Below are 25,589 nucleotides of genomic sequence, written 5' to 3' on the forward strand. Positions count from 1 at the left end.
GTGATGCAGGATAGTACTTAGAAATTAGATTTTCAAGTTAAAATTCAGTATATTACGTGATTTTACACCTGGCCACTCATTTGCAAAGTAAAGAATCCTCCAAATAAAAAAACTCATCAAAACAGGTATTTTTAAACAACTGTTGCTATTTTAGATGAGCATCTGATATATACCATCAGGTGATAATGAATCTTGTTTCTCTGACCACTATATAAAGGTAGCTATAGGATAGAATACTACAATAAAAGGAAAAGGGAATTGAAGATCTAACAAACTCAGATATGTATCAAATAAGAGTGGGGAAAATATAGGCATCAAGATGAATACTAGATTTAACACATCAGATAAAGAAAGACTATTACTTAAGAAAATAATCTTTGGAGGAGGGTACAGCTTAGTGGTAGAATGCATGCCTAACATGCATGAGGCCCTTCCTGGGTTCAATCCCCAGTACTCCCATCAAAAATAGATAGATAGACAGACAGACAGACAGACAGACAGATAGATAGACAGATAGAGAGATAGATAGATAGATAGATAGATAGATAGATAGATAGATAGATAGATAGATAATAGACAGACAGACAGATCGACCAACCTAATTACCTCCCCACCACAAAAAAATTTTAAAATCTTCAATTAAATCCCCAAGATCCAAAATTTTTCAACAAAAATATAAACTCCCAAATATTCATGCTGCAAGTTTAAAGAAAATATTAATTGACAATTAAAGAAAGGAAAGTTTTTCTAAAGCTTTGCAGTAATCTAGAAACAAAATGTCTAATATTTGGTCAGGCACTATCCACAACCTCTCCAGGGACAGATACGTAACTAAGACACGAACACTGGCAGAACTGGACTTGCTCACATTAGATGCACAGTAATTCCATTGTTTTTCTGTTTGTTTTTTTTTTTAATTACACTACTGTGTAGCCTATAGCTTATTAAGTTCTGATGCAGATCTCTGGTAGTACTTCCTTATTTACCCTCCACATGCCTTTGTGACCCCTCCTCTTACAATGAAGAAGCAGTTTCTAAATTCTTTTGAGTCATTCATTTGTTTGAAAACATCACATAAGTAATGTCAATCATAGAGAACACAGAATCTTTGTTAGGTTTAGATTGGGGTTGGGAGTAGAGGAAAAACAAAAAGCTATAGGCTTTACATGTAGAAATAAAGTCTATAGGAAGAGAAGGTTATGAAAAAAATAGTGACAGACATCCATCAATGGAAAAGACTAAAGCATGTAAAACTACTTGCAATCTACTCTATGGTAAGTCTGCTGCATTCCCGTATTTCAGGATATAGCACACAACCATGGGGTGTTCTCCAGATAAAATCCCCTGGAAGGCATGATCAGCCTACTCCAGAGTAAGGCCTTATTCTTAAAAGCCTACACTGCATTGCTCCTGCACATCTATTTAGTAGTTCCATTGTTAAAAAGCTTACAAGCAAAATATTTCAAAAATCTTTCAGTTTAGACTTACCATACTTTCTTTCAAACAACTCTTCAACTTGTTTACGTAGATCAGTAATTCGGGCATTCCATTTCTCTGAAAATTGAGAGAAAGTTAAACCCTGATGATAAATCCTTGTTTGGGGATTTCTTAAGATGTCCTTAAGATGACCCAACATCTAATGACTTATTTTCTATATAACATATCCCAATTTTTAATAATCCATTTCTATTTACGTAAGTTCACTGCTTTCCTAAGAACTTACATTCTTTCTGTGGTTCCTAGAATCTGTTCAATGACAGATTACAGGGTGTGCAGTGTATAAAGTTTATTTGCAAAGCACTCTTTTTAGCTTTACAAACTCTGAAAAGCAGGAGGGCCGACTTTAAAGACCCATCCAGTTAAACATTACAAAATGGATGCGGCGGTGGTGGGAAGGTCTTTGAGACTGTGCAGGAAACCTTCTAAGACATGTCTAAGCTGTATGGAAATAAGACTTTACATATAGTTGCAACTAACAACAGCATGCTAAAGAATATACATGTAAACTCACTGTATACATAGCTTCAATTTACATTCAGTAACTGAAACTAAGACAAGTTAAAATATTAAACTGCTATTTTAAAAATGTATAAAGCTAAATGTTCTAGCTATTCAAAATATGGATCACAAACACAATTTGCCACTAATATTTTTCTTGGTCCCTTCAAAAGGACACATTATCTACTGGAGTTTGGTTACATTAGAAGCTGGCAGTAATACAAAACAAGAAAAATTAAGATAAAAATTGTATCTTAAATAAAAAACTGATTTTACACATTGATCACCCGCTGTGGATTGGGTGCCCCTGAGGAAACACAACTGTCACCCAGATTTGGGTGACGTGGCGATCAATATGTTAAAGCTCAGACAAATAACTGAATTCCTAAGTCATTAACGTAATTTCAAGTCTACCGATTATAATTTACACCAGAAGATGCAATGTCTTACGCTTTTACCCAAACTATGTACAAGCAATGTCGGTAAGGTTACTTCAACTGTCCATGGCATTCCTCGGGTTAAATTATAAGCCAGTAATACATTTAACGCATCCTCATCAAAGAATGCAGTAATTCTTCTCAGTAACAGAAAAGAGTTCAGAAGAAAACAAAGAAACGGGACCTGTATTTAACTGAGAACTTACCGAAGTTAAACTCCCTCACTTTCCGTTTTCCGGCATTGGGAGGTTCTGTGACTGGTGGCTGGGGTGGCTCGTTGCTCTTTGGTCTCTTGGTAGGTGGCGAATAATCATCATCTTGAAAAAGAAAACTATCATCACTGGGGAACAGTCTAAATGAGTGACAGCCTCTATCTGTTAAATTCTCAACATTCAAAAGATGTGGGAAGCTTCAAAATTAGTGGAAGGTCAGTTGTTATTTCTGTATTGCTATTTTCAGCATACTGTTTTCCCAGCTACATTTCCAGTTTTCATACTACTTTGGGAGATGCTCAAGTGAATATTCTTCATTTTCCTTCGTCTTGCTTCTCTTTAAAAATTTGCTTAATCTGAATTAAGTCATTATAAATTTCTCCTCCTAACTCCTCAGGTAACTACCTAGAATTACAGTCTACTTTAAGTCTTTCAAGAAAAAGGTTTTAACAGAGACAGCTACTGACATACAAATCTATAAGAAAGGGTGGAGAAAATACTGTTTGAATGGAAAACTATTTACGCTTATACAAAATTTAAGCATACATAAACAAAGGAGGCTGGATAACTGTACGTCAAATACTTTTAACAAAGGACCTATAATAGAGTTTATAGAAATAAGACTACACTACAGGCATTGTTGATTCATCCAATACAAAATTTACGTATGTAGAAAAATGAGCATTCAGATTTTTAAGCAGAGAATACAGACTACCCGGGACATTTAAAGTAAGGTTCATGCTAATTTCATGAATCTGAGTAAAACTCAACTCTGCTATGATACTTCAATACATAAAATGCTAGAATAAAGGCCACTGGATCAAACAAGAAAAGCTGTCACTTTCATCTTCTTCAAGTCCCTGAAAATATGAGAAGGCACACTACTAAGATCTCTGCTCAAACACCATCTGTAAATTATTGACATCATTTTTAAAAATCTATACTTAAAAATAGATATGGGATGAAGACAGTAATTACTGAGTTAAAGACAACACCAATAACAAAAAGATATCACTGAAACACAGTTAAGTCACCCTTTTAGATCAGTGTAATTTCATTCTCATTTTATAGCTAAAGAAACTGGCTCAGAGAATGTTATGTGACTTAGCCATGTCATATGACTAGATAGTACAGCAGAGCTGAGATTAATGGGTATAACTCTTTCAGCTAAAACTAACAGGTTAACTCTCAAACAGATAATAAGAAATACAAATTCAGCCAAGTATACAATGTTGCCTGGGACAGCAATGAATAATTTTTGCATATTTTGTATGTTAATCAAGGGAAAAGCTGACTGAAGCCTAAAATACTTCTATCTCATTTCTATCATAGGATCAGAGAACAGAAACAGCATTGCTGCCCTTGCTCACTGTCTTTGGGTTCTTCCTTTACAGACTATGGAGGGGGGGAGATGGGGATTGGTTCCAGGACCGCCATGGATACCAAAATCCATGGATGCTCAAGTCACTTATATAAACTGGAGTACTAGTTGCATATAGCCCATGCACATCCTCCCTTACACTCTAAATAATCTCTAGATTACCTATAATACCTAAGACAATGTAAATTCTATGCAAATAGTTGTCTGCCATCTGGCATATTCAAGGTTTTGCTTTGTTTTGTTTAACTTTCTGGTTATTTTTTTCCTGAATATTTTACACCTGCAGCTGGTTAACTCTGTGGTTATAGAGGTCCAACTGTAATATAAATAGATATTCTGGCAACCTGAAATCACTGACATTCTAACCAATAGGAGAAAAAGTATCAGTACCACCAGGACCAGAAAAAATCATATTAACCAATTTATGTGCTGGGAAATATAAAAAATGCTACTTTAAGGGATACTATTTCAGGAAAACATTACCATATAAAAACCTATGACACTATAAAAACTTTCATGTATTGAATTCCAACTATAGAAACCCATGTTCAAATCGGGGGCAGGGGGGGTCTGTGGTAGAAAACAATTTAAAAATGACACCTACTAGTAAAATAAAACTTGACTATATCATCTGAGCCTATAAATATTAAACTACTAGAAAGATTAAAAATGGTCAAAAGATTCTATAACAGGTTAGTAAATAATTAGATTCAAATCTAAATAGGTACATTTTAGAAAATATATTAGATATCATTAATATGTTTGGCCTTCAATTTTGAAAACAGTCTGAAAAAAATCTCTTCAATTTCAAAACAGATTTTTAGAAGTCTAACAGTATTTTTTATGCTAGGCTGCAGAGGATAAAATGAAATATATTCATTTCACCTATGAATATTGTCAAAGTATTTTAAATGCTCAGTATTAATATTTCTTTACAAATAATAATTAATGACACTTAAAACAGATGCATTTTCCTTACAGGCTAATGTAGCCTAAATATTTCTATAGACTATCATTTAAATTGTTAACTGAATTATATAAAATGAAAACTCAAAGAGTATAAAATAAAAAAGAAAATACAGCTTTAGGTTGGTAAACAGTGCTCTATTATGTTAAACTCAATTATAACCATAACAGAAATTGAGGCCAAGGGGAAAGGGTAAAAGAGCTTTTCTTTAGTGCCAAGACCTCACTACCTCAATCAGTTTGGCTTATTTTAAAAGTAAGGATTTAATAATACAAATATATTTTATAAAAGTAACCTCATCAACCACAGACAGAAAAAAGACAAATCTAGGACAGTGTGTTCTAAGAAGACAGTAACTGACTTAACAAAGACTATAAAATATTAACAAGTAGGTGATACCACACTTCTCTACAGTGACAAATAATGAAATTCAGTAATTAAGTTCAGTCTATTAAATGTGAAGAGATAAACTTAATTACTTTTGATAATAAAATACCGCAACATATATTTTATCAAAAGACTAACTCATTTAATATATTTATTACCTAATCTTGGAAGTGTTTTAAATCACAGGAGACATGGAATTAAAGCAAGGACAGCTATGAACTTAACCACACCTTTTATTTTTTTCTCTACTTTTTGGGGCAAAAATCTATAATTGATTTTTGAGAAAGTATGAGAAAATGTTACTCTTGGCCTCAAAATCCTTTTCACAAAGGGTTAAAATTGTATCTGTGTAACAGAAAATAAGAGATAGAGCTCCAAAAGCTGCCTCTGACAATCAGTCCAGCAGGTAGCACTGTTTTCTAATTATCATGGTGCTTCGGTATTATAAACGACCACTTTTGTATAAAAAAACACCTATCTCAGGATGCTTCAAATTCAAGCCCAAACTAAAACTGTTTACATCATCAAAACGAAAGCTTATTAATGAAGTTCAAGATATGTTAACGTACAAAAGCTGTTAGTAAGGAATAAGTCACAGCTATGCTATCGGTGCTAATAACAAGCCTCCCACAGCTCAAAAAAATGCAGCAACGGTCCCTAAGTCAAAACTTCTATCTAGAAAACCTTGTTTTCCTTTTTGCAACCTACTTACAAATATTCCTCTAAGTAATACAGACCTTGGAGCTAAAATTTTTTACTAAATTCTCGCTGATGAATGCATTAATAGCAAATAAATCAAAATTTATGATGCTCTTGTTTTCAACATAATCAAATTAGTAATGCTTTATCAAATAATCTGACACCTGTCCAAAGTAAAAGAAACAAATCAAAATAAACCAGGCACTGTTTCTTTCAAAATTACTTGAGTCATTAATTACCTTACATATTTCAAATTAATAGATGGCATTTTTCACCCATGGATCCAGGTCCTAACTCCTCCAAAAATCTAATTTCTACATAATAATTGGATGTTCACTGACTTGTTAGCAGCTCTAAAATTAAAAACAAAATATTCAAATGATAACCTACGCAATTACATAGATTCTATGAACAATCCAGTAACATTTATAAGATAAACAGAATAATTAACAATGACAAAAAGCAAAGCCAATTGCTCTATCTTCAGAAATACCCAGAATTCAACCACTTCTTATCCCTACTGCCCCTGTGCAGTTCTGTGCAACTCATTTTCTGCCCGAGATAACTGCAATAGCTTTGCTTCCACTATGGTTTGCTTTAGTTTTTATACAGCAGCCATTTCTTGAAGAAGTACAAAATTTTTCACTTCTCTGTTCAAAACTCTCCAATGGACTTGCCTATCTTGTCACTCCTATATCCATAGCACCTAGTACAGTCCCCAGCACATACAAGATGCCCAGAATTTACAGAATGATTAACGGAACATTTGAATAGTGTAGTTTTAATTACATGCAGCAGCCTAAGCATGAATTTCACATAAAAGGATACCACCAGAGGATGAAATCCAACTACTGAAGCTCTAAAACAGTGTTATCCACATTGCAGTCCATGTGCTATATGTGGTGTTGTGAATCAACTACATGTAGAACTGCATTCTGATGTGTAAATATTTACATACATTTTTAATGTATATAAGAAAAAATTTTAATTTCATATAGTTTTAATTAAGATAATCCAAAATTAACCTCTTTAATCTATGTAAATCAATTTAAAGACATATTAAGTTAGGAAGTGATCAAGGGGTTAGGCCATGGCAGAAAAAAACATGTGTGAATGGCTCCAGTTTGAGGAACAACGCCTTGAAAGAGAACTGCACTATACAGAGAACTCTGTTAAAGCAAAAAACAGCTGTCTGTTATTAGCACACCCATGACAGCTACACCTCAAACAATTCCCAGCTGGGACTTTTCTCTGCATATCAAACATATGCACATATAAAAGATCTGATAGCAGACTGATTTTATCAAAAAATGTCCTCATGATGTTTATGAAATCAGGGCAAGCACAGCCATACTACCCCAACAGCTATTTCCTAAACCTAAGACACAAAACTAGTGCATCACTGACTTCAAGAGCAAATGGCTCAGGAGGGTGCGTATTGCTCAGTGGTAGAGTGCACACTTAGCATGTACAAGGTCGTAGGTTCAATCCCCAGTACAGCCATTAAAAAAAAAACCTTAATTACCTAACCCGCTAAACAAATACAAAAAAAAAATTTTTTTCAATTTAAAAAAAGAAGAGCAAATGGCTCATCACAAATGGAAGAGCACATCTCAGCTCAATGGGTGATCGCCTGCAGAGATAACATGTCTGCATCAATCTCAAAGTCTCTTCAAAACTTCACATAATTGCAAATAAAGCTATCAAGGTTAAAGTACTGTGGAAAATCTTACAAACTTACTTGATGATAAAGTTCTTTCCTTTTCTAAAACCTTTTTGGGAGATGTAGATACAAAAGGAGAAAACAAAAGTCACCCCACAGAAAACAGGATTATCCTATTTCCTTCCAAGCACAAGTACTTGGCTAAGCAAAAGCATCATAGTTCTCTACATACATGTTTACTTTTAAAAAGTGCCTTGTTCATGAAGGGGTGGGATTTTTTTTTCACTAAACATACTACATTAGAGCTCTTTTTTCAGATCACTAAAAAAAAATTTTTTCGTATTATCATTTTAACACCCATATAGTTCTTCTATTATGAGGATGTATCAAAGCTTAATTTTCTAACTATATTTATCTAGTTGCTACCATTTTGGAATCATCTTTCCAGAAAAAAATACAATATATTTATTGAAAAGATGTGTATGCGAGTTCTCGTTTGAACTTCCTTCTAGTATCACAGACTTCCATTTTACATTCCTTAATAATATGGATAAAAAATGACTAACAGTTTAATTAGGGTTGGAGTTTGTGAACATATATCCCATGGAAAATGTTACCATGAAAAGCAATTACATTACACAGACCTGGTATTTTCCTGGTCTTCTGAACATAAAGGAAGCAGCCTAAATAGCAAAACTCTATTACTTGTTGACAAATTTGGATGATAAATCAATCTTTAAAAAGAAATGAGACTTAGTCCTCCCTCCAAAGAGTTAAAACTGAAAAGACTGACACATGTTTCAGGTCTATAAGCCATTTATTATGTTTACATCTCTTTAAAGGTCTTATGCTGTAAAAGCAAGCATTTAGTTTCTAAACAATCCTAATATAGCCTTTACTTGTTTTAAAATTTGATAAATCAATGTGGTTACTAGTCCTATTTAAAAATTTTACATTAATAATTTTAATTATTTTTCGTATCTATGTAGGAAGGACAAAGTTCTCAGTGTCTGTAATACAAATAGAATATTTATAGATTTTCTTCTCATAGTTAATGAGGTTTCTAATTAAAAAGCAATTAAATGATAAACTACTAACTTAAAATTGCTTTTAGGTTAGTAAAATTATATTAATGATAAAATACATAATTTAAACTGAGATACTAACACACAGAAGTATGAGAAATTTTCTGATATTAGGTGAAAGCTACCAATCAACTCAAAATTTAGAAGCAATGAAGAAGCAGCAACATTCTGAGTAGCCTGAAGTAATCAAACACCATAAATAACCATGTGGACACCATAGGAGACAGATTATTAAAAAGAAAGAGACAGAGAAAGCAAACCAAGAAAGGTTATGCAGCAGTTAAAAAATTAACAATGATGAAGTACCAAGATATGAAGTTATGAGGAAAAACTATGGGAACTATGACATATCTGTATTTTAAATGTTCATTATAATGTACGCTAAGAACATCTATGTATTTTTGCAGAACTAAATATGCATGTGTGTATATACGTCAAATTATTTTTATATGTATATACAACAAAGTAACAACTATCTCTGAGTGTAGGGACTTTGGAGCAGAACAGGGGTAAACAAAACTTTTACCTCAGAAAAAAATTACTTTGAGGGGAAAAAATTTAGTGTGAGATAACTGAAAAGAAAAAAAATCAATACACATTTAATAATAATTATTAAATATGAAGCATAATACTGTTACTTATATTAGCTAAATTTTTAACTAATTAAGGACAAACTAGCTCGAATTTATGCCTTATCTGTGAAGAAAAAACTATGTTTGAAGCAACTTTAACTGTATGTAGAGATTAGTTAAGAATATATTTGTAGCTGCTGCTTCAAAGTTTTTAAAGGACACATTGTATGTTAGCCTATAACAGCATTTTGGAGCGTGGGGACTCACTTTAAAAATCAACTAAACTACCAACATTTTCTCCACTTTACTAAAGTAGACATGAGGGGTTCTAGAACTAATTAAGTATCTTGCATCACAACCCAATCACAGGTTATAAAATCTGTTTTTGTGTGCATCAAGTCTGGTCATAATTTTCAATTTTTAATTCTCTACTCCCAATGACAGAAAGTAAAAGCTTGGTCCACCGCTCATTTTCACGGCTGACTACTGTTGTCTAAAACTCCCAAAGCACTGGGTGTGCTGCTGGGATGGGGGCCACTTTGGTCACACGTACACATATATGCTTCAATTTGTTTCACAAGTTTCCTTTAAAAATGAATGAAATGCATACTTAGCAATGTGAATGTGACAAATATTTTTATGACCAGAAGTAAACTTTTGGAATCAAGGCTTTTAGATAACTAACCTTCAATAGTCACCTCAACTTCGGGGTCCTCACTTGTTTCTGAAGGGACATGTTGAGTAGAATCTTGAAAAAAATAAAATTCTAAAATGACATTCATTATAAAGCACTTTCTATATGTTTCAACATTTTACTGATTTGATATTCCAAAAGCAGCCTACTATAAAATTTTACTGGCATTTTAATTCATCTCATATTTATTAAATTAAAATATCTAACCCTTTTAATTGTAAGTAGGGATAAGAGAAAACACAAATTAGAAAACTCTGGAAAACTATTAGATAATACCAAATTATCTGCTAATGTAGGTAACTTTTTTTTTTTTTAACTGTTTCTCCACTTCCTTCAGAAATCCTAGGAGTGGCTTCCATCGTTAATACCACAATCAATTTTTTGAAATGGGGACCTTCATATCAAGACAACGAATATAGCAAATGCATACAGGACTGTATCCCGTAACTTTATATGAAACATCCTTTACAAAATTAAATATTTAATTAATATTTGTGTTACTACACAAAACAAATGTACATCAGAATGTTAGTGCTGGAAGCTCGGCTAGAGAGTATCTTCATCAACTCTCTTTTCAACTTTGCAAAGGTTGAGAGATTAATTGATTTGCCAAAGATTATGCTTACTTGTTAGTAAAAGAATAAAGACCAGAACCCAAATTCAATTCAACTCTACACTGCAACATGACAACAAAACTTTCCTTAAAAAAAAAAGTATTTCAAAGCCTAGTATCTACTTCACACTGCCTGATGAATCCCTGTATCATCTGATTTATATACAGGTATTTCGTTGTTGTAAATATTGCCTATCTAAAACAGAGTTTTGTTACAGAGGAAATATTACCTCCACACAATAAAAGAATATCGTCTACATAACTATCTATTTAAAAATCTCAAAAAAGAAATGTAAATTAATGAGCATTTCATTATTTCTGCAAGAAATGTATTCCAGTTAAAATACCCTAATTCTAAAACTGAATTTGGAAAAATCAGCCAACATTCCAGGAACCTTAAGAACTTCCTACACTCAGGAGAGTAAAAGATCAAATAACTGATTTTTTAAAATAAAATAAAAAAGCAAATATAAGGAATTGAAAGGTACAGAAGAGACTCCTTATTCTAAAAAAAAAAAAAAAAAAAAAAAAAAGGCAAAGATGACCGACCAGTTTATAAGAGAAATAATTCTAAAACAAGATTCAATTACCTTACCAGTTATTTTCCTTAGGAGAAATCTACAAAAATTCTCTTGGAACTACCTAAACTGGTTAGAAATAAGAAGCCATTCTGCAGTGTCATAGTTTAACTCAAGATTCCAGTAATTAAAAAAGCTGTACCACAGCTGCATATTCATTTAATTCTACAATCAAAGGAGAATGGCTGGTTAACAGACAAAGTGGTCCAAAGGTGGCTATGGGTATAAAAATGAGCAGAGAGGAGATCTCTCCTTTAAGCTTATGTAGAATACATTACCCTACTTTTAAAAAATGGTACCATTACATAGTATGTTCAGAAATGACAGAGCTAGCAATAATTTTACTTCTAAATATCAAAACCATTCTTTCTTAAAAGATTTTTAATATGGCACAAGAGAACCAAGAAAAAAACGAGCAGCATTTTGCATCATGAAGAGTTTTACTTACCACTTAAGTTTTCGTCCCCATATGCTTTATTATTCAGTACAGTAAAAGAGGTATACTACAGCTTAGTAAAACAAAAAAAAAACAAACCTGTTGGCTAAGAAGGCATACCATAACAATTATCTTTTATTTCCAAATAAGGTGTTTTAAGGATAACATTCTCCACAGTATAGAACATAATACAAATATAGCAAAGTAAAAATCCCTGTATTTCTAACCTTCTGCTGGTACCTCCATTTCTGTTCCTTCGTTGCCCTCTGAAGAATGATGGCTTCCTAAAAAGAAAATAAACCACATATAATAAACCAATAAAAACTCACATCGGAAGAAGAGAAACTAGATAACAATGCAAACAGTTTAAGACATAACAAAATGAATACAAACTGGTTCTTTAACTTCTTAGCAGCTAATTCAATGTTATCTAATTCAAAAAAACATGTAACACTTCTGTATGAAAGCTCAAAAAATTATTTTGAAATGTAAACATCTTCAGTAAATCTAGGATTTACTTTCAGTAAAAGTAGGATTGGGGATTTAACATTAGTTACTGTAACTGCACAATATATTACTGACAGATGTTGAATTTTAGAAACAGAACATATGCTTCAAAGTGCCATGCTCATCAATGACGCACAGAAACACCAGAGTAAATTCTTTCTGTGCTCATAGACTCTATCAAGTCTAGATAAACAGATTCATGTTTGGCTGTGACATGTTTCCTGCTTTCCATTTTTACTCTGGTGGAAGCTATGGAAACTCAATCCCCATTATTTAATCAAAGTTGTACTTAAAGGAAACTCATAAGTTAAAACTTTAAGATACTACCTTTAGTCTCAAAAGCATTTAAATTCAGGTAATATAATCTGCCTGCTTCTAAAAACTGGAACATAAAGCAATGTATCAGGTTAGGCAAGTCACAAGGTAAACAGGCTCATTCTACTAGAACAGAACATGAAAGAAGTAATCTAAAACTCTAGAGAGCCAATTAAAGTAAGTGCCCAAACTGCCCCAGAATATTCATCCTCTGTCCTTATATATCTGAGCTACTAACATGGAAAAGGTTGATAATCACTGCCTCCATGTATAAATAAAATATATTACCTATACGTAAGAATAAATCACAAAGGTGGGGGAAGCAAAATCAAGTCTACTTTGTCATTCACTGATAACTAATTTCAGAAACTATACTAAAGGTCCAACCCCTGGACACAGGTTTTAAGTACATTTTATCTTGATTCTTAAGGTGCACTGACTACAACTTCAAAAACTACCATGCAGTGTCTACCACCTTTGAGTTTAAAAAACCATACTAAGATAAAATATTTCTGGTTTTCAAAGCTTAGCTTTATGATACAGTAATTATCTTGGGATTCTTTTCCATTTATTTCATATTTTGAAAACTCACCTGAGCTCAAAACACTAGGTAAACCTATAAAGCTACAGCCATGAATGATTAACTTCTTAAATATGCTTTCTCAACACATAGTCCCCCCACCTCCCCACCCTTATTCAACAATAAATTTTGAATTTATGGAGCACTGGGCTCTTTAACTGTAATACAAAAATGTAAGGTCAAAAGAATGAGAGATAATGGGAAAGAGGTCACTGCTTAAAAAGGGAAGACTGAATAAGAATAGTTAAGGTGATTGTTCCACCCATCAGAATATTATAAGAGTGCATGTAAACAATGATTCTATGTGTTCCTTTTATTCTTTTAAAGTCTGAAATAAGCAATTACATTTATATTAAAAGTAAAGCTGGACAAAATCAATTTTATGAGGTCAAAGCCAGAACAGACAAAAGTAAAGTAAAACCCATCACAAACAACCACAAAGTATCAAGTTAGGGAATCCTATACAAAAATTCCCAAAAAGGTATTCAATCAATAAACTTAGGGATTCACAAGTGATCTCTTACAATCTCTCTAAAAAACTAAGTACCAACATGACCTTACTGATGTAACTTTTACATTAGTAACTATACAATAAAAGCCTTATTTCTGACTATTCTGATATAAGGTATAAATGTGTACTTTACCTTAAATATGAAAGTGTGTCATGTACCCATTTCGAGATTCATTACTAGATTCACAAAAGGGAAAATTGATTTTGAAAAATTGTTGCTTGTGAAGTTCACTTATATGTTTAAAAAAAAAAGGCCAATACATTTCTTTTTCCTTTTCCATTTATAAAAGTAATAATACAGATATAAGTACTAAAACACAGTCTGTCCAATATAAAGAAACATTAAGTAAGAACAGTATGTGGGAAAATGGAACTGAAAAGTTATACCTTGCAAAGACTTCGAAAGGGGAAGTTTGTCATCAACATCATCAGTTTCAGAAGGGCCTGCTTTGGGATACAAAGATAATACTTCAAAAGTAATCCCCAAAATATATTTTGGGTTACTTCAGTAAACAAATTTCGGTGAGAGATAATGGAATAATACAGCCCTTTCATGAACCAAAAAGGAAAAAAAAAACCTGACAAAATGAGTGGTGTCAATTTATGGGCTTAGTGAATGGAAAAAGTGTATTCAGATAAATTCAAATATAGACACTCAAAAAAAAATGAAACGAGTAGACATGGATCGAATGGAAATGATGTCTCAAATGGTGGATATGGGTTTTTTTTTAAAGTAAAATGTCCATAATAGCAACTTTCACTTCATACAGATTTTAAGTGCAGGTTTATCTTACAAGGTGCATTTTGTTTCTTCGTTGACAAGTATTTGGTTAATGTTTTACCATACTAAAGAAAATGCAGAATCAAATTGTTATACCTTCCTTAGAATCTCTAAAAATCATGCAATTAAACTATCAATAAGCTTGAATCTCCACTGAAATAGAAACATGACAAACTAACAATTATTAATTCAGAATCCCCCTTTCCTGAAGATCCATAAACACTTTCTAATAACTTAACAAGGTTTTTCCCAATTACTAACATATAAAGTTTCAGTTCATTAAACCTTCTCAAAATGCTATACAGATTTTGACAACACACTTGCATGTATTATCAAGCTTCTTAGTGAAATACATTAAAAAGAAAACAAAACATTGTTTCCAATAGCTACTTAATATAAAACATGTTCTTGCATTTATATGAATATAAACCACTTCACTATGTCTGAGCATTTTTTTGTAAACATCCTAAGATTTTTGAAAGGCTTTGTAAATGCATGAGAAATCAATTTCACAAAAAGGCACAAAACTATATACAAAGGACACATCACAGAAAAAAAACAACTTCATAGAAAATACAAAAATTATTTTTACTTGGAATCTCAATTAAGAGCGAGATAGTAAATGAAAGAGACCTGAGTTCAAATGCAGATTTACTGCTTCCTAGTCATGTGATCCTGGCTAAAAATACACAGAAAAAATTAATTAAATGATAGCTAAAGGTATTGACTTCTAACTACCGCTTTTAACTGCTTTTCCACAAGTTGAGTTATGTGGCGTTTTCAATATTGTCCTGCTCTACAAATTACTTTAATGAGGTCCTCTTTAAGTCAACTACAGTATATTTCTTAGGATTCCCACTGTATAGGATTTCTATCTTAATAACCTGCTTATTATTGATTTCTAATTTAATTAATCACATTATGTTCAGGGAATTCTTTAATGCTATTTGTGTACAGGTATAAAGTCAATTTTTGTAATAAAAAATCAAGTTTCGTATATAAACATTTATTTGCTAGGTACAGAGTTCTGGATATAGATCAATTAGCTTACGTTTGTAAATTGCAAAGTTTAAATATTCTGTTTACCATTTATAAGCATTCATCATTTGTTAAAATCTCTCAGGTGACTTTTTATAAATTTATTGTAACTGTATCAATTCTTTAGTTCTACTTTTGAGGCTATGGTAGATATGTACAAATTAATGATTATTCTATCAACTTAGTGACTTACTAGTATATATATAATATAGTCTTAATCTTTATACTTACTACTTTTTCCTTTTTGGCCTCAAATTAGTACTACTAAACTTCATTTAGGTTACTATTTGCCCAGCATACCTTCAAATCACTATACTGTCAAATTATCTAGGTCTTTTAATTTTAACCATATATGTTTTAACAGCACATTACTTGGATTTTATTCATCAAAAGATAGGCAGCAAACTTCACACTCAAAATTCTAACAGTGTCTATCAGTCATTGGAGACAAATTCCACTTTCCCAACCTCACGTCTGAGCACATCTTAGAGGAAGACTGACAGGTGTCAAGCCTATTCTGGAAAAGTTTTCAAAGAAAACATAAACGTCTTCATGTAGAAGAATGAACCAATAAACTACAGTATAATTGTACAATTTAACTACCAGAGTCATAGTATTAAATGTGACAAAACAGGTAAATCTTGAAAACTTGTATTGACTGACACACAAGAAAGTATACAAAGCAACATAATACAGTGTACCATTTATCCCAAACTTAAGAACTGAGAAGGTATTACACATAAAATGTATGTGCATGGATATACATACACAGACACTTCTGTGGGAATACACAGGCATTTAAGTACAAAATTATTATCAGGAACGACAATTCTCAATTTCAATAAAATAACTCAGGAGGAATAGGGGAAAAAAGGGAATTGGAAAGGCCTAAAGAAGGTTGTCAAATAACATATTTTACCCGTCATATGGGAGAAAAGGGGGACAACAAAATACTAAGATTCAGTAAACCTAGGCAGATGTAACATTATGTTTGTAGGTCTTATACATTTTACTTAAAAAAAAAAATTTAGAAATACAGCCAGTCCTCTATATCTATGCATTCAGCATCTATAGATTCAACCGTGGATCAAAAATATTGGGAACAAAAAAATTTCAGGAAGTTCCAAAATGCAAACCTTGAATTTGTGTGCACAATGGCCACTATTTAGATAGCATCTACATTGTATTACGCTTTAAGTAATCTAGAGATGATTTAAATAAAGTATAGGGGAGGATGTTTGTAGGTTATATGCAAATACAGCATTTTATATAAGGGATTTGATAATCTATGGGTTTTGGTACTGGAGACGGGTGGGGGGTGGGGTAGCCCTGGCACCAATCTCCCTGTGGATACCAAAGGATTATACAATACAGCAATGCAAGTAAGTCTACAGTACTCCCAAGAATATATTTCACAAATTATATGTTTCACACAAGAAGCCTGATATATGCTGAAGGATTCTATTTATATAAACTACAAAAACAGACAAAATTAACCTAGGTTGTTACAAGTCAGGACAAAGATTAAAACTGGAAGGAGGCTGCCAGAAAAGGAGCCCAAGGGAAAAGGAGCTTTCAGGATACTGACACCTAACAACAGACCTTCAGGATGCATGAAGCAAACCGACAGAAAATTGAAACGAGAAACAGAAAAACCCACAGAGGGAGCTAAAGATTTCAATACTTTTGTAATGGACAGACAAGTAGAGAGAAATACCAGGAGAATAATGCAGACCTGATCAACTATCAAGCAACCTTAATAAAGCAAAAATAACTGAAATAATACAAAGAATGGGGGATTTCTGGTCAAGATGGCGGAGTAATAGGACCATGAGCTCGCCTCTCCTCACAATTACAACAAAACCACAACTCAGTGCTAAACAGCGATCGAGAAAAAAGATCTGCTTCAAATGGAAACAGAGTGAACCATAGTAGGTGACAGCTGCACAGCGCTGTGAATATACTTCCTGTCACTGTACTATACACTTAAAATGGTAAATTTTACGTTGTTTCTAAATTTTCAGAAATATGTATTTTTTAATTTAAAAAAGTTATATAAAGAATATTCTCCAACCATAATGGAAGTAACTGAAAACCAGCAACAGAAAGGTATCTGACAAATCCACAAATATGTGGAAATTAAGAGTAAACACATCTATGTAAACCAGAGGACAAAGAGGAAATCAAGGGAAATTAGAAAATGTTTTAAAGCGAATGAAACTAAACACATCAAAGTTTCTGGGGTGCATGGGGGAAGGTACAGCTCAAGTGGTAGAGTGCATGCTTAGCATGCGTGAGGTCCTGGGTTCAATCCCCAGCACTTCCTCTAAAAAATAAATAAACCTAATTCCCTCCTGGAGAAAAAAAAAAAAGTTTATGGGGTGCAGCTAAACTAATGCTTAAGAGGGAAGTTTATGGCATTAAGTGCTTACACTGAAAATTATCTCAATTCAATGAATTTAGGCTTCCATCTTAAGAGAAACATAAAATAAAAACAAATTAAAATTAAATCAAGAAGAAAGAAAGGGAAGAAACACATGAGCAAAAATTATTGAAATTTTGTAAAAGCTGAATCTTTGACAAACAAAAAATAAAAAAGGAAAATTTGAGAAAGCTTTAGAGTCAGACTAATAGTTCTCCATGGAAGTGATATTGTCCCCTAAGGGGCATTTCTGACTGTCACAACTAGGGAGACATTACTGGTATGTATCTAGTGGGTAGAGGACAGGGAAGATACTAAACATCTTACAACGCAGAGCATAAAACAGGTACCCATAACAATGAACTGTTCTATCAAAATGTCAGTATTGCCAAGCTTGAGAAGCCCTGAGCTAGAATGATCAATAAAAAACAAAAATAAAAAAGAACAAAGACATAAGTTGCTGTAATTAAATTACTACAGACCTTGCAAACATTAAAATAAAAAAAGAAAGAACTTAAGACAAAGTCGACAAACTCCTTAGAAGATACAAACTGCCAATGCTCAGTCAAGCGGAAATATAAAACCTGAACAGTCTTACAACCAGTAAACAAAATTTTAATGAAATATGGAACGAATTTTAAAACTTTCCATTAGAGAGAAACCTCAGGAACCCAAGCATCTTCACTGGCAAGTTCTACCAAAAATATATAAGAATAGAATAATATCAATTCTACAAAAAAAATTCTTCCAATATATCACTTCTCAATTCATTCAGGCCAGTGGCCAGTATTACCAAAACAAATAAAGACATTTACAAGAAAAGAAAATTTCTGGCAAATATCGCTGAAGAACATTCAACCATATATAAAAAGTTATATATCATAAGTAAGTGTAGTTTATTATCCCAGAAACTCTTTGTCTGGTTCAAATTTGAAAACTAATACTGATGATGATTTTAACAAACTAAATAATGAAAATGATATAATCATTAAGAGATGCAGAAAAGACTTTTCATAAAATTCAACATCCAATCACTATACAAACTTCACAAACTCTGAATACAAAAAATTTCTTCAATCTGATAAAGGAAATCTATCAAAAGGGGAAAAAAAGTTTTCTAGTGAAAGATTTCCATTTAAAACAGCAAACCAAGTAAGGATGTCTACTCTCATTACCACTCAACACAACACTACAAGGTCTCAGCTGGTGCAATTAACACAAGAAAACGAAAGGGAAGAAATAATACTGCCTACTTAGAAAATCGCAAAGACTTTTCTAAAGAGTTGCTATACTAATAAGAGAATTTTAACTAGGTCACAAGGTATAAGGTCAGTATGTAAAAGTCAACTGCAGTTCTACATATTAGGAATAAATAGGTGGAAGCTGAAACTGTAGAAGAAAAAAATACCACTTACAGTAACACCAAAAACCATTAAATACTTAGATACAAATCTTTCAAAATACGCACAAGATCTATATGCCGAAGACACACTGATAAAAGGAATCAAGGAAGAACTAAATAAGATGCATATATCACGTTCATTAATCAGAATATTTGATATTAAGATATTTAACCTAAATTAGTCTATAGATTCAGCACAATCTCCATCAAAATCCCCACAGGGTATTTTGAACAAGCTGGTGTTTAAAAATTTACTTGAAAAGGTAAAGGTGGTGAATTACGCAAAATTATTTTGAAAAAGAAGTCAAGACTTACTATATAATCTATAGTACTCAAGACAATGTAATTTTGGCAACAGGACAGACCCAGGGATCAATGTAACAGAATATACTCAAGAAAACTGACCAAGATATAAAGGTAACACTATGAAAAAAGAACCATCTTTCTAACGAAAGGTGCCAGAAGAAGGTGCTGGATATCCATATGCGCAAGTTTGAACTCGGTATTTTGCACACTATACAAAAATTAGGTCTAAATCAATCACAGATTTCAACATAAAACTAGAGAAATTTCTAGAAAACACAGGAAAAAATCATTTTGACACTGGGTCAAGCCAAGATTTCTTACCTATGATATTTAAGCACAATCCATACAAGGAAAAAAAAATCAGAAGGTTGGACATCATCAAATTTAACTATTTGCAAATCATATCACAAAGGACAAATACACAAAGAACTGCCAAAGCTCAATTAAGAAAAATATACAAATTACATGGACTCTATCTCTCAGCCAAGATGAAAAACTAATTGTATGGCTACCACCTTCTTCAACTGCACTTAGGATATTATCATTTCTGGCAATCTTTCTCCTGTACACACATTTGATTTCCAACTCTTGTTACTCAGGTATTACATCACTCACACACCCTATTTCAAAGGGGTACAAAAAAGCTTCTAGAATCACACAAACATCAAAACATCAAACAGCAAAGCTGAAAAGGCAGTTATCCAAAATATAGAAGACTTTTTATTTTAAAAATTAAATATAATGTATTTAAAAAGAGATTTTATGAAACAAGATTTATTATATTTATGTATATTAGTAAGGTACCAACAACTGCTAGAAAGGCTAAATATTTTCCAAAAAGTTAACTTTGTAATTAAAAATTCTCAGAGTTACTGCAAACTTTTAGCCACATGATTATTAACGTCACAAGGAATAAAATGTTCAAAATTGACGGATAAAAATTATGAAATTCACTAGGTCACAATCTGATATACGTATATGGATGGATATTCACATGATTACAAGCCAGAATAAATTTATTGTAACTTTTACAATATTCCAGAACTGATAAAGCCATATCATTTTAAATGAACTAAACCTACTAGGCAAATACAAATTAAAACCAGTAAGAGGTGTAACAAGACACCCACTAAAGTGGCCAACAATAACAATGTGGATGTACAAGGGCTGACAAGGATATGGAGCTACTAGAACTACTGTACTTGCTGATGGAAATGTCAAACAGTAAAAGCACAGTGGAAAACAGGTAGTTCCTTAAAAATACCTACCATATATCCCAGCTATTCCAGTTTTAGGAATCTACTTAAGAGAAATGAAGGCATATTTCTACACAAATGTTCACAGCAGCTTTATTTTTAATAGCCCCATACTGGAAACAACCAAAATGTCCATCAACAAATGGAGAAACATACAGATTGTGCTACAGCCATGCAGTGGAATAACACTCAGCAATAAAATGGATTTAGCTACCAATATATACAACACTATAGATGAATTTCAGAACAATTATGTGAAATTTAAGAAGTCACAGCTCCCCACCCAAAGGAAACAGTACATACTTTATGACGATGATTCCATTTATATAAATTTCTTAAAAAGCAAACTAATCTAAAATGATAGAAAACAGATCAGTGGTTGGCTGAGGAAGGCAGTGAATTACAAAGGGACTCAAGGAAACTTGGGGTTATGAACATTTAATTAATCTTGACTGCAGTGAAGATGGCTTTATAGAGATATATTAAAAAACTAGTTAATTTTATACTTTAAATGTTTAATATACTTTATACATCTATAAAAATTAAACTTACTAAAAACTACAGATGTTCTTCTAAATTAAAACCCATCAATGTATTAAAGCAATCTGCGTTGTGAAATTATGATCCTTAATTCCTTTCTGATAATGAAGATACAGAACAAGATAAGTACTGAATACTTGTGTCTTTACTATTTATAGATTTTTAACATAATAATACTGCTAACAGTTGTTGCACAAATAGAGCTATTAAGAGGTTCAGAAGACCTCTTATGCCTTGCAAGTAACTCTAGAAATTAGAATTGAATTCTAAATAGCATCACAACTTATGTTTGTCCTTTTAAGAATATTAATGGTTATTTTACATTTCCCCTATAGACTGAGTTTACTGTCCCATTTTTTAAATCTATTTTATTCCAGAGATAAATTATAAATATACATGCCAATCAAAGACCAAATGACCAATCAAGAAAACAATATCTAAGAAATGCAGGCAACTGATAAAAATATTTTAATTTTAACCACCAATAACCTTTGGAAAGAAAGAATGAATTAAATAGTATTACCTTGAATGTTATACTGATAGTAATCAGGATCTTCTGATTCTTCCTTTACTGTTACAGCTGCCATTTCCAGAGAAATACCTGTAAAAGCAAATGAAATTATATAATTAGAACTTTAGGACATTCAGATGGTGTAGGGAAATCCCTTATGCCCTCCTGTTAATGCAGAGTAATGTATACATATTTTAAAGGTTTTCAAAAGACAAAAATTTTGGCGGGGGAGAGTATGGCTCAGGGCTAGAGTGCATGCTTACCACGCAAGAGGTCATGGATTCAATCCTCAGTAACTCCATTAGTTAATTAATTAACTAACTAACCTAATCCCCGCCCAAGAAATAATCAGAAGTGAAGTTAGAAATAAGTTTAAAAAAAAAAAAGACAAAAGTTTGCTAGGTGGCAGGGTGACAAATATCACCTAACACCCAACCTAGACAACATTTTAAACACTGCTAATCTTTTGGGATTTACTGCTCAATTTTTTGTTCTTATCTTTGCAAATGAAGAAAATTAAGTCACACTTTATTTTCACTCAATGTTAAAAATAGTTTTATAGACCAATGAAAATCAACTGTAAACATCAACTTTAATGACTCGATATTCCAGAATAAAGATGAAATAATCTTTAACCATTTTACTGATACACTTATTTTTTTCTCCTAACAGTCTCTTAATTAACAAGTGTAATAAAGCACACCTTTCAGCATAACACTCAACAGTTTGTCCACAATGAGGATAAATTATATAAAGTAGACCTTTGTGGCCAGATATAAATGAGTGCATATTGTACAATTCCACATAGAGTAAGGTCAGATTTAGAGAAAAGAAATCTATGTTGTTAAAACTCAAGCAACATCAATTACACAAGAAAGCTAAAAACAAAAGAAAACAAAACACTCAAGCAACTTATTGACTTTTGCAGAAAAGTAATGAGAAGAGGAAGAAGAGGGCCTTCTGGGAGTGTTATCAGTGCTCTGTATCTCAGTATGAACGTTATTAGATTACAGGCATGTGTACTTATTTGTTGTTGCTATATACACTTATACTTAGCATACACTATACTTCAATTGTAAGTTTTAGGAGAGAAGATTCTTAACAAACTCTTTAACAAATTCTTAATAAAGATATAATGCCCATACACTCAAAAACAAAGAGCCCTTGGCTGGGCAACCCGGAGGGGTTAGATAGGAGGAGCTTTCAGAAGTGAACAGCTGCTTTCACCAAATGGCTGCAGATCCTACTCTTTCTTGTCCGCCATGCAGGAGTCAATTACACTCTCACAAAGTGTAAGAAATGAACAATGAATGGGTGTATATACACATTTCAGACTAAGTTATCAGCTGTAATCATTCCAGGCCTATGATAAACTTAATATTGAGCTGGTGCTATATGACTTTACAAGGTTTGTGCAGAATATTTTCATCTGAAGAAATAGCTCAAAAAGAGTGTTAGCTTGATATACTAAAAGGACATCTATCCCTGAAGGCTCAAGCAAAGAAGGGGGTTACTCTATGGACCATAATCACCAATGGGAGATGGTTTTGCTGCCATAAGATGCTGGCAGAGAACATGCCTGGAAACCCTGTGATTCTGTGGGCTATCTAGCACTTCGACATTCATCAGTAAAAGTTAATACAAAATCAAAGCAAATAAAAAAGGCAGCTATATCAGGAAATGAAGATTTGGGTCACCTTAACCAGTTAAAGACTCGTACCACCTAAGGTCCTGGCTGAAGGCAAAGAAAGCAAAATACAATGGGTAATGAATTAAGGTGTGAGTTTTTGTGACAAGTTGCAGAAATGTGGACTCGGTATGTTTTCTTCCTTGTCATGAGTGTGTTTCTCTAAGTATTATGTATTTGCATATATTAACTGTTCTCTCTTCTTCCCATTACTATTTTACAAAAATTTTGTTGGAGGTTTCCTTTACCATTTAGTCTTTAGATAAGAAAATAAATGGGCTGACAGTGAATCTGAGGAGTAATTAATAAAACCCATGACTGGACAGTAAATGAGTCTCCCAGAGATGGGTACAATAACTATCAGAACATTATTATCATCTTATTGTGAGGAGAGGGCAAAAATGGTTCCCTTCACAGGGAACCATCTCATTAGAGGAACAGTTGTTTAGCTGTTATGTGGAAGTTCAAAGTAGTGGCGGTGTGTATGGACATTGAGTAGTCAAAGGGTGGCCGGTGCTAGTCATTAAGCAGCTGTCTCCCTTCCAGAACTGTCCGCTTAGACTCCGCTGAAGCGCAGACTACAAAGCAGTTGGATCCTTGGGAGTCTGTGTCGGGGGAACAGAGCAGGGAGGCTACAAGGCTAGGAGAGAGAAAGGGACTTGCACTTTCCTTCTGGTTTGTCTGCATCCTGTCCCCACTAGGGTCACTCGTTCCTTGGTAATCTAGTGAAAGCAGACCGTTCCCACAGCACCACCTGGACCCACTTTACAATTTTTCCAACACTAACAGAACCAGTTCCGATATGTCCCCCGACAGACCAGTACCATCGAATTAGTATCGCCATCTTAGAAGCCAGAATTTAAAAGTTGTATAGGTGGCAGCCAATACCTTGAGTTGTTACTTACATACTTTAGTAATAGTCCTTTTTGATACAACTAGTTAATCTTTAAATTTTCTCCAATGACTGACTGATATGATTCAAATAACTGGTATGGCTTTTTTCTCCTAACTGGACCACAACTGTGGTCCAAGAAATATAAAATCCATACTTAAGATGGATATAGAATTCAATAAAATAATTTTCTCAACGTTTATTTATGGATGCAAACTATTCAGGAGAGAAATGTATGAATAAACGAGAGATTTGTGAAATGATGATTTTGGCATAATAAACTAACAACTAAACAGAAAACTGAAATTTCCTGTGACATTAAAAAGGGGGGGGGGGAATGGGGGAGGGAAACTTCTATAAAACAAACAGCATAATAGATTCAAATACTTATTCCCAAAAAGGACAATTCAACACTCCCTTTCTTGCAGATCTCCCAAAATACTGACATTTGGCATGCCTGTAACATACAAAAATCCTCATTTGTTCACAAGGCCCTTCTCCTTACCCCAATAATTCATTCCAAATACCATCAGGCTGCACTCAGCAAGGTAGGCAGCTGTACTGGGAGGTTTTATGGGGCAGAGCAGGGTGGAAGAATGAGACTATTAATATGAAGGGGCAGGGGAAACTGAGTAACAGGTCTGGGAAACTGATACAAACAAGGGGATAAGCATAAGCAGTGACAGCCCAACAAGGAGTGTCAAATGAAGGAGGCTGGCACTGAGACATGGGTTAAAGAAGCACATAAACATACTGAGAATATCTGGCTGCCATGATTCTCACTGCGACAAAAATAATTATTTGGGAAAGGAGAGAAAAAAAACCTTGGTGTGTCAAGAGTGGAACTGAAGATATGGGTATGAAAAAACACAGATGTAAAAAGATGCATGTATGTAAATACTTATTGTGTATGTAAACACACATACAAACAGACTCCCTAGCTACGTCCACTTAGAAGCAATGACATCCCAACTGCAATAAGCACACGTAGCACCAAGACAGTGATTTTTCCTAATACCACTCTCCTCAATTAGGAACCAGGGATTCTGGTAAAACGGTTGATTCTAGGGCTGAATTAATATAAGAGTAAGATGCAACCTTGTTTTGCAAAAAAGGTAA

The 25,589-nt window shown here is 33.2% G+C and overlaps 1 protein-coding gene across 6 annotated transcripts in view; it reads right to left on the bottom strand.

Annotated features, from left to right (window-relative positions):
• GTF2I (general transcription factor IIi) overlaps positions 1 to 25,589 on the bottom strand; it is a 93,819-nt gene that overhangs the window by 29,561 nt on the left and 38,669 nt on the right. Inside the window, exons 9-14 of one of the 6 annotated variants that reach the window (XM_031432759.2) lie at positions 21,904 to 21,981; positions 14,023 to 14,079; positions 11,950 to 12,006; positions 10,087 to 10,149; positions 2,642 to 2,752; positions 1,489 to 1,554 (exon numbers count right to left, since the gene is read on the bottom strand). In XM_031432759.2, coding sequence (XP_031288619.1) covers positions 1,489 to 1,554; positions 2,642 to 2,752; positions 10,087 to 10,149; positions 11,950 to 12,006; positions 14,023 to 14,079; positions 21,904 to 21,981 — 432 coding nt within the window. Of the gene's footprint in view, positions 1 to 1,488; positions 1,555 to 2,641; positions 2,753 to 10,086; positions 10,150 to 11,949; positions 12,007 to 14,022; positions 14,083 to 21,903; positions 21,982 to 25,589 lie in introns of all 6 variants that reach the window. The other 5 variants (XM_031432758.2, XM_031432762.2, XM_064478599.1 and 2 more) reach the window with 5 other exon arrangements.

The sequence above is a fragment of the Camelus dromedarius genome, chromosome 24 (assembly GCF_036321535.1).
Source record: "Camelus dromedarius isolate mCamDro1 chromosome 24, mCamDro1.pat, whole genome shotgun sequence".
In the NCBI taxonomy this organism is placed as follows: Eukaryota; Metazoa; Chordata; class Mammalia; order Artiodactyla; family Camelidae; genus Camelus; species Camelus dromedarius.